This window comes from Poecilia reticulata, chromosome 14, assembly GCF_904066995.2.
Source record: "Poecilia reticulata chromosome 14, P_reticulata-male-v2, whole genome shotgun sequence".
Lineage (NCBI taxonomy): Eukaryota > Metazoa > Chordata > Actinopteri > Cyprinodontiformes > Poeciliidae > Poecilia > Poecilia reticulata.
Window position 1 is genome coordinate 11,533,800 of NC_088843.1, and position 10,782 is coordinate 11,544,581.

Consider the following 10,782-nt stretch of genomic DNA (forward strand, 5'->3'; position numbering starts at 1 on the left):
ATAAAAATGGTGGGAAAAAAAGGCGTGGGTAATGTGTATGTTCTGTACTTTAAGCACATTTTCTTCCATCTTTGCTCAGATTTTTTTGGCAGCTGCCTCCTGATCCAATGATTATAAAAACACAAAGCCCTTTGTTAAAAACATTTTGAGTTGGTTTGAACCGACTAAACCAAGGCTGACATGAAACAAATCGAATGGAAGCAGAATATGTTTCTTATCCAAAAAAAATATATAAGGTAATATCGCAAGTGTTTTTCCAGTGAAGGAGAACGTAATGTGCCCTGGGACAAATGACACAGCAGGTGAAAGATTAATGACTCTGTGTGCTGGTTCATGCCCCGGAGGGGAAAACGGTGCTAAACAAGCAGGGACCTGCATCTTTCACACTGTTGCATAAACTACAGAAAATCCGCTTAATGAAAAGAAAGTGAAGGAACATATCTGTGAATCCAGTCATCTGATAAGTTACAGCCCAGTTAACGGGGAAGAAACAAATTTCATTTCAAACAAAACCTGAAACCAATTATATTCAAATCTTTCACCAATAAAGAACCTTTAAAGGAATGGTCTTTAGGAAAAAATAAAAAAAACATAATGACATCTTACAGTTGAAATGCTCACAACTTTTATTGGCCTAACTGGTACATTTCAATCTTTATTCAACACTAATCTGCTGTTACTGTTAATTCAGCAGGTAACCAGACTTCACAATAGAAAAACTACATGTAGTAAAGTTTAACAAGGTTGTTGGTTATAACAAAAAAAAGCTGTAAACTAATTCAGTGCGACTAGTGTGAAAATAATTTCAACAATTTGTTCTAGAAACCAAAAATGTAATGATTTAGTTGGATTTTCAACCCTGTGGACGTGCTGATAAATGCGCTAATGGCGGAGAAACAGCTTGCTGTTCAGACGTCATTGGCAGGTTAGCCTTAGCATCTTAATTGAATGCTTATAAGAAGAAGTCATAATAAAAAGAAACTACTCCTTATATTAGTTTTAGGGTTTCAAAGTGTTAATGGTTTGTATTTACCAGTGATATAAATCTAACCTCAAATGTACAGAAACCAGGGATTTATCAGATTGCAGTTAATATTTTTAGTGTCGTGCGTTGACACTGAAAATATGTTGAATATTGAACGGATCTGACTTCCTTTAATGCCCAGCGCAGGTTTCTTTCCTCAGCGGCTGAGATGCTGAGGCTCATGGGAAGTGGTAGGGAGGATTATGAAAGGCTAACAAAAGAAGAGACATTTCAAAAATAATGTTCAGTCAATATGGCAATTGCAGTTTTCAGCAACAGTATTGTAAATAAAAAATAATTCTGCCCAGAATATAAAATGTTAGTGATAAATAGGATATTCATTTACTTTCTGTGTGATCCTGTTTCCTCCTTTGGGTCAAATCCCTGCTTAGCTGAACTTCAGGTTACTTTTTTATGCATTAGTCTATACAAATGTAGGCTATATACAGTCTTACAGCTGAAAACATCTGTATGTACAGTGATATTCATCTACTGAGCCTTTTTTCTTTTTAAACTTCTCAAATTTTCCGGTTATCAGAGACCCGTCATGGTTTTACTGGTGTGCCGTCAATCGATCCTTCCCCTTCCTGTGAACCAAAGCCGGTGTCGTTGGAGCCGCTGCTCCCTGTTGGAGACTGAATCGCTTTCTTGTTTCCGGTTTTCTCGTCCCCCTTGGTTACGCGAGATCTTTCCACAACATTACCCTCGTATTTCTTTCCCTTCATCCATCCTGCCTCGTCTGGTTTTTCTTTCAGCTCCATGTTATTGAACTTGTTTATCATTTTCTTCGCATCTGTTGTTTCAAAACTGCTTTTGCTGCTCTCTGTGTGTTCAGGTCTGACCTCTGTGAGATTTTCTGTCACCTGGGGGTCAATCTCTCCTTCCCTTTTATCCTCCTTGCCCTGTATGCTCTCGACTTTCACCGTTTCTTCTACTCTAATAAAACCTGTCCCTTCTGAGAAGTCCTCTTTCACTCCATTATCATCTTTGTTTACTTCTACAAGCTCTGCATGTTCAGTTTCTTTCCAATCCCCCAGCTCTGTTTTCGCTCGTCCCTCTTCCATTTTCACCACCTCGCAGTCTGCCGCCTTATCCAATTCTTCTTCTTCACTTTCATCCACCTGATCCAATTGTGCAGCTGTGTCCTGCCGCGCCTCCGAATCGGCCTTCCTGTCATCGGCCCCTTCCTCTTTCTGGTGAACTGTCACTTTAAGCGATGTGCTTTTGTCATCTTGCCTGCTGTTAAAACCTCTGAAGTTATTCTTGGCACCGTTGATGTATTTCCCCAGCACAGAAGAACCGTCCGTGGTCAGCGCGTTGTTTGCAGCGTGTCCGTCGGTCATCAGAAGCTGCTGGATAGCTTTCATTTCTAGATGCATCCTGGAGACCGCCTTGTTCAGCTCTGTGATTCGGTTACCGATATCTAAGGGGAGAAAACACAAATCACATCACAGTAATTGGGTTTGCTAGCGGCAAATTTAGCTGGGAACTTTCCTTTAATAGGAAAGGCTAACGCTATGGATATTTGATTATGCAGGCTTCACACTGTAATCATCACAAATTAAGGTTTCTGTTGATCACCGTGATTTAATTTCAAGGCTCCAACACATCTTTAATTTACGAATTTTATATTTTTCCAGATTCAAACCTCTAGATTTGTTTTGGGAGGTTTCAGAAAAAAGAAAATTCTGAAAGTTTGAGTTGAAAATAAAAATAGCAGCTTAAATGGCAATCTAGCCTCATCTACAGGATCCACCAACCATGAAACATTTAATTTTGTTTTATTTAAAACCTAAAATAATGATGAGTAAACAGTTTAGATCAAATTATGATGTGGCAAATCAAAGTTGTCAGTTCCTTGTCAGATCTACGACGTACAAAAGCAATCTCTAAATACACTAAGAACATATTTTTGGGAGAATATAAATTATTTTAAAGATGGCCACAGCAATGTTATAAACATTATTAGAGAAGTTGTTTATGGTCGAAGGAAGCTGCAGGCCGGACGTCTCAACGTTTTACGAGACATCGTGTGGACATTTAAAAAACAACAACGGAAAAATCCAGTTACAAAACGGCACAGAACTGGGTGGTTTCTCGGAACAAAACATCTTGGCGGATTCTGGGAATCCAAATTAATTTCTACACACAAGATAAAGCAGAAAACTGATGTGATCTTTGGGCTCTCATGAGTTACCACATTAGAACAGAACATTTTCCCCGAGTTAAAATCCCAGCATAGACTCAGAATAACCTCCTTGTTAACGGACACGGGTTTCAGCGCATCCACGAATGCATGTTAAAGTTTTAACATCCGTCTTCGTCCTGCCTCAAGTCGTCCTGCCTCAAGTGGAGGAGTTTAAGTATCTGGGGATCTTGTTCACGAATGAGGGAAGAAGGGAACGGGAGATCGACAGGCGGATTGGGGCAGCGTCTACTGTGAAGCGGGCGCTGTACCGGTCCGTCGTGGTGAAGAGAGAGCTGAGCCAAAAAGCGAAGCTCTCGATTTACCGGTCGATCTACGTTCCCACCCTCATCTATGGTCATGAGCTTTGGGTCATGACCGAAAGAACGAGATCACGGGTACAAGCGGCCGAAATGAGTTTCCTCCGCAGGGTGGCTGGGCTCTCCCTTAGAGATAGGGTGAGAAGCTCGGTCATCCGGGAGGGACTCAGAGTAGAGCCGCTGCTCCTCCACGTCGAGAGGAGCCAGTTGAGGTGGCTCGGGCATCTGGTAAGGATGCCTCCTGGACGCCTCCCTGGTGAGGTGTTCCGGGCACGTCCCACCGGGAGGAGGCCTCGGGGAAGACCCAGGACACGCTGGAGGGATTACGTCTCTCGGCTGGCCTGGGAACGCCTTGGGATTCCCCCGGAGGAGCTGGAAGAAGTGGCTGGGGAGAGGGAAGTCTGGGCCTCCCTTCTGAAGCTGCTGCCCCCGCGACCCGACCCCGGATAAGCGGAAGAAAATGGATGGATGGATGGATGGCATCCGTCTTACATAAGCTCGCTGTTCTCAGGCCTAAATATGGGATGGGAAGTGCAAAACTACGTGATGGTTTGATGAATTAAAATTGTGGAGATGTTTGCGGAAATCGTGGACACTGCCTCCTCCTCCAGGCTGAGGAGGATGGAACAGTCTGCCTTGTTACAAACTATATTCATGGAACAATAATTTATAGTCTAAGCTCCTGGTTGGAGTGTTGAAAGAGAAACTTTTTGATATCTGAAGTTAATTATAAGTTCATTAAAATCTACAGCAAAGAGTTCTCAGCTTAATTTGACCTGAAAATATTAAATAGGCTAAATAGCAAGGCAGTTCAATTTCACCACTGATGTGTCATCGCTTGTTGGAAAACAGAAACTGGAGTGAGCAATCTTGATTTCCAATAAAAAAAATTTAAAAAAAGGCACGAGGCATCTAATTGTCCTTTCAGTCTATGCCAAATACAGAATATTGTGTTTGACTGCGGCTACCGTCTGATTGGTCGTCAGTGTTTTTACTTCTCCCACCACATGTGAAGCATTAGATTAGTACAACTTATTCAATCTGAACAACATGTTGAAACTAGGGCACCTTTTTAAACTATTCTGCTGACTAAAGTTGTTGAGATAAATGTGCTGGTGTTGGAAACGATGTTGGTCAGGACTAGATCAGAGATCGGATCTCCCAGAATCCTAACAGAATCACGTCAACCTTGTGTTTTTTTCTCTTTTAATTAACACTTTTTCCCAGTTTCTTGACTTTGAGCACAATAATTAACTATCATGAACTACGATGCCAAACCCAAATGAAAGTAAAAAAAAAAATTACTTTACCAATGTTTGCTCTTTAAGTCTTAATTATTTCTACCACTCGCTGCTATCTGCTATTTCTTTCCGTTTATTTTTCAAGTTTCTTTTATTATTTTATATAAAAGTGCTTGCTTTTTTTATTAACTAGTGACCACATTAGAGATTTATGTATGAAAAATATTGCACTATGCGTCTTCCCCCTTTAGTTTGCGTCTCTAAGACATTACATTAGCAAATTGGCACAGTCCTCCTCTCTACTTGAGCCAATCAGAAGATGCAGCTTATCGTCATAACATATGCAACTTGCAGAAAGTGTGATACTTTGCTTTTCGTACTGTAAAACACTGGTATTATTCTACGTCTCACAGAGCATATTATAGCAACTCAACTGTGTTTACATAATGAGTTTGTTACCTTTCCTCTTGGTCTCCTCAAACTCCCTGCGCGCTGACTCAATGTAGCGCTGCACCAGAGCTCTGATCACCTGCTGTCGGTAAGGCAGGTTGTCCTCCGTTCCTTTGTCGTTAGACTTTTTCCAAAGAAAACATTTAATCTAACGCATTCTTAAAGCAACATAGAAAGTGATTAGCACTGAACACACTCTTACCATAGAGGCTATAGGAGGGTATTTTTGCTCTGAGTTAAAGTTGCAGCAACAGCAGAGACGTTTAAAACCCCCCCTTGAACACAATTTCAGAAAAGAAAAAAAAAAAAAGAAAAGAAAAATCCAGCATTAAAAGCAAAACAAAAACATGTAAAGTGTTGCAGAAGATGTGAGCTCACCTCAGGATGTAAAACACAGCTTTGGGAGAAGGGATGATATTGAAAGGCACAGGCATGGTGAGGCCCTCTCTGAAGTAGCTCAGGTACAGTTTAGACCGGGCAAATTTCCACTCCACGTCTGCATCGTCCTGAAATCACACAAAGGACCTCAGGTGCCACCTTTGACCTTCGTCTTCTACGAAACACAGCCACAGAAGACCTGCTGCTCCGCACCTCTATCTTCTGAAAGGAGTTCGTAATCATGGCAATCAGCATGTTGAGCAGGACAATGACGATAACGAGGGTGAAGATGCCGTACAGGATCCTTCCTACAAACTCCGCTACAACAAACTGCGGCATGTCCACGTAGTCCTGGTTGGCCACACCAAACATGGTCCAGAACAAGAAGTTGAAGGTCTCGTTAAACCTGCGGTGAAGTTGGGCAGCATCGTCAAAATGAGATTGTTTTTATGACACATTGCTTTGGAAATGTTTGCAAGAAAACCGCAGCAGATACGACGCAAATCAGGCTCATGCTGCTGTGTTCACATCAGCACTACGTCTATAGTAAACCTGATCAGATCATGTTCTCACCTGCCGAGATGTGGAGAGATGACATAAGGAACGTAGACATTGTTGATGCCACAGAGGAAGGCCGTCCCGATGATCATCAGTATAAACATGAATCTGTGAAAGAGCGAAGCTTGTTCATGTGATTCGAATCCCCCCCCACACCCCTCTGAGCTGTGCGAATATCCAGATGTAGCAATGCCGTCACCTCATCATGTCGTCAATCATCTTCCCTATGGAGATCTGCAGCGTTCCCAGCGACTCGTGGGCTGGCAGGATGTAGGCTAACCGGGTGAAGCTCAGCATGCTGGTTACTGCAAACAGCACCTCGGAGATGAGCTGAGGGTCCTCCTGGCGCCAGTCGTCACGGACTTGTACATAAACACAAAGAGGTCGAGGATGACAAAAAAAAAACCTTTTAGAATCGTTTCGAGGTGTCTTGTATAAGTATTTTATACCTACAAAACTTTACGTTACAATTGTATTTCAATGCTTCTTATTGTGATTTTATGTGATCCGTTGGCACAGATGATTATGAGAGGACGATTATGCAGCTTTAAACGTTTTTCAAAAACAAATAAAACACGTCCTTCATTTCTATTTGGTTTTCTTTAGTCTAAAACCTCTAATTAAAATCCAGTGCACGCAGGACGGTCCCTTTAAAAGTCACCTAAATAAGAGACAATTTATTAAATAAGAGACAATTTAAGCAAAATGTAATCAAAGATAAAGTTGTTCTGTGAAAGCCAGTTATGATCTGACAGAGCCATTTTGAAGAGATAAAATTAGCAAAACATTCACCATCTACTTTAGCAAAGCTGATAAACAAGCCAAGAGACTTCCAGCTATAATTACACTCAAAGGTGACTCACGCAAGGTGGATATGAATTCAGCTGACACTTTTTACATTTCCATGTGCACAATTGTTATTTATTTTTTAAATGCATTGAGGTTTGTTGTGACGCTCCAAAATGCAAAAAAGTTTTACCAGTTGAAATATTTTCCCCCCAAGCACTTTAGCTGAGTAACTTGGCGCCATTTTCTCACCAGTCTGAGTAAAGTAAATGCACTCGTCACTGTTGCTCTGCTCGTGGCACAGGAAGTGACCTTTGAGCATGATGAGCACGCGTAAGGCAAAGGATGCCAAGTACATGCTCAACACCATCATGTCCAAGCAGTTCCACCAGTCCAGGAAGTAGCTTCGCAAGCCCTCAATCCAGACTTCCTTACACTCGTACCAGAAGAATCCTGCGTGACAGAACATACGTCCCAGTTAGACTGGAGGTGTTAGCTCATGTTAAACTTGACCGAATGGACCTACCAACCACCCACACCATGTGGAACGAGCTGTGCAGAATATTCTGCTGACGGGACGCAAATTTGTCTCGATACATCTCCATAGTTATGGATTCTCCGAGTAACGTGATGAGAAACCACAGGTACGACGCAGAATGAAGCAGAAACTTGATCACAGGGATTCTAATCATTTTTCCCGCCTGCAGGAAAAAACAAGAGGACTGTTGAGCATAAACCACATATGACATCTGTCACTTCTAGTCTTAAAACTCTGCAAGATATGTTAGCGATTTTTATCCGACCTTCGACTTTGGGGCTATCCAGTAGACGAGGCAAAGAAAAGGCATGGTTAGGAAGATCCCAACAGAGACGAGGAGCTTCCAGGCCGTCCTGCTGCCCCTCCACCCTGCCAGGTTTCCACACCAGATGGAAGAAAGAACCTGCTGACAGATCGGATGGGCCACAAACTAACAAACACACAGAGAGAATAAGGTTATTAAGGTAAATAATAGCTTTTTCCACATGGAGCTAACCACGTCCCAACCTGCCCACCTGCTTCTGGTTGTAGTTGACTGCGAGCCTCAGCCGTGACAGGTTGGGGATTCCCTCCTCAAAGGCCTCCTGTTCCAAAGCGTCCTGGCTCTCGTCTCCACAGCTGTTAAGGATCGTGGTGACTTCGCTCTGGTTACGGCACATGCCCAGTAATTCAACGGCAAACTCCTGACAGAGCTGCTCCAGGCCCAGGTACTCAGGCTGCAGGAGAAACAATTTGTTTTTCCAACCAAACAGAGACAAACCATGATATGCCAAAAGTATTTGGCCCTTGTAGTATTTTTGTTTAGCTTTTTTGGCACAATTTTTTAGCTCAAATAAAGAGAGAATGAGAGACAAAAATATTAATCTTGTAAGTTTTCAAACGATGAGATGGCTCCATGTGGAAAAGGGATAGTCAACCTTGATAAATTATTAATTAACCATGCTGCGTTTATACCACAAGCCACACCCAGGCCTAATTACAGAAAGACATGTTGAACCAAGAAACCACTTAAATACAACCTGTAGGCAAAACTAAAAGGCGAGACATGATGTTCAGATCAGTCAGATCAGTCTGGAACGGGTTGTGATACCATTTATAAGACTTTGGGACCAACGGTCAACCATCAGTTTGTGACCATAAGTTCAAGCCTACCTGGGTTATGCAGCAGGGCCAAAGCACAGTCTCAAGTCCAACCCAGAATGGCTCCAAAATGAAGGTTTTAGGATGGTTTATTCAAAGTCCAGACTTAAATCGAATGAAGATTCTTTGGCATGACTTTAACATGCCAAAATCAACTGGGATGAAATTTTGCCACAACGATCTTACAGACTGATTCCTGCCATCGTTGCTCTACCCACTTTTTCCACAGAAAGCCATAGTGATTTGGATAGGGGTTTTTTTTCTCCCAGTATGCAAAATCCTAATTTTTAAAATCCTTTTTTAAATTTACTAGGATTATATTTGTCTGATGTGACGCATTTATGTGTGACAAACCAAGAAAATAAGAGGACATTTTTAAGAGGGCACCTTAAATTCGGGCTCTTTTTGGGACAACTTGCGGAGCTCTCTGCTGAGGCTGAAGGCGCTGAGCATGGCGTCGCTGGAGGTGACGGACAGATAGGCCCGGCTGGCGATGCCACGGTAGGTGTTGATGCGAGACAAGGAGAACTTCAGCAGGTCGTACTGCCGGCCGTTGCGACACTCCAGACAGGCGCAGGATATCTTATGAGGCCAGGGGATGCCGTGGCCTTTCTGAGTGAGCATGGTGACTATTTTATAAAGATCTTTCTGACAGGCAAGGGTCAGAGGTGTGACACCAGGGGCAAACTGCGAGTTGTCAATGGACCGGTCGAAGATGGCTTGAGAGAAGGATCGTACGTCCATCTTGTTGCCTTTCTCCTGGTCCAGGCGGTCCAACAGGCGCTTCACCACCTTGGGCTGGTTTGTGTCCACAGCCACCAGCAGAGCCTCGTGAATCTGCCGGAAGTCAAACTTGACTCCCTGCAGAAGGGCATCCATGGCATCCTCATTGCCCAGGCGGATGGAGAGGTTGAGAGCCTCCCTCCACTGGCGGTCCTCTGACTCATCCAGCTGGCGAATGATGCCATCTCCAGTCCTCAGCAGCCCACACAACAGCTCTATTTTTCCCTCCTGGATGGCGTTGAGCAGCTCCGGAGGGAAGCGCATCTTCTTGTTCATGATCTCTCGCCATTGCTCTGGCTGTGGAGCAACGCAGGCGAGTTACCATTTAGTCACAAATGAACGGTGAATTCAACAGCTAATATTTCATGCAAGTGAAGCCAAGTTTTCTGATAGAATTGATTGACATATTGCTTCTTAAAAAGGAAAACAAGACGGGAATTGAAGCACATTTGCAGCACAAAAAAAAAGCTTAAATCTACCCCTTTTTCCTTGTGATTGCCCATTCTGTAAAGCACGTAAATATAAAGGGACTCACCGTGAGGTTTTCCATTCTTGATGACAAACCAATCCCCTCTTTAACGTTGTGATCCTAAAGCGAAATCCGGGCCAGTCTTTGGAGACATGAAGCAGACACCCACCAACTATTTTGAGCTTCAGAGATGGAGGTGATAGATACCAATAGACTGGTATGTTCACTTTCAATCAGCAAACTGAGCACTGTGGCGATCATGTGCTACCGCCTGACTAGATGGATTCATCATCTTCCATAAACTCAATAACAAAACTGAATGTCCCCGGGGCCAGGGCCAATTAAAATGTAACCTGGTTAAAGTGTTTCATGCTTGGCTGGGCTGAAGGCAAACTGTTTCAAACAGGAATTATCCCTGGTCTCCCCATTAGTAACAGCGCCACAGGACAATTAAAGCGGCTGTCATTGTTGCTCCCCAGATGAGGAGCAGGAAGCGCAAAGCGCCCTGGATAAACAAGCGCCTCACAGTTGAAGATTCACTCATTCATTTGCCTGTTTTCTCAACATTCAGTCCACTTTATGAAAGGTCAAACGGGTTAAGAAAAAGCAAACATTTTTCTTGTTATGCATATTGTGAATTTGTCCCCATTTACTCCGAATATTGAATTTTGACCCAATATTTGGTCAAACTAACCCAACCTATGACCCAACAGCTTCAACCCAGAAATTGGGTTATAAAAATAACCCAGCATTTTTTACTGTGAATCCATAAATTTGGGGGTTTAAATGTAAAACAAGAGTTAAAGTGAGAAAAGCGTAAAGAAGCTAAAGTGCAAATAACTGAAATTATTTTTAATGAATATTCTTAAAGGTCAAAACCGTGTCTGAGGTCTTACAGGAAGAGACTTTA

At 42.7% G+C, this 10,782-nt stretch overlaps 1 protein-coding gene across 1 annotated transcript; it reads right to left on the bottom strand.

Annotated features, from left to right (window-relative positions):
- Positions 1–602: 602 nt before the first annotated feature.
- LOC103475764 (short transient receptor potential channel 2-like) lies at positions 603–10,626 on the bottom strand. The gene is made up of 13 exons (XM_008427623.3): positions 9,939–10,626; positions 9,008–9,700; positions 7,996–8,196; positions 7,746–7,910; positions 7,469–7,643; positions 7,195–7,395; positions 6,356–6,518; positions 6,172–6,264; positions 5,812–6,004; positions 5,599–5,726; positions 5,423–5,495; positions 5,230–5,344; positions 603–2,447 (listed from the first exon to the last, which is right to left on the bottom strand). The coding sequence occupies exons 1-13, from the start codon at positions 9,951–9,953 to the stop codon at positions 1,570–1,572; spliced, it is 3,093 nt and encodes a 1,030-aa protein (XP_008425845.2). The 5' UTR covers positions 9,954–10,626; the 3' UTR covers positions 603–1,569.
- Between the last annotated feature and the right edge of the window lie 156 nt (positions 10,627–10,782).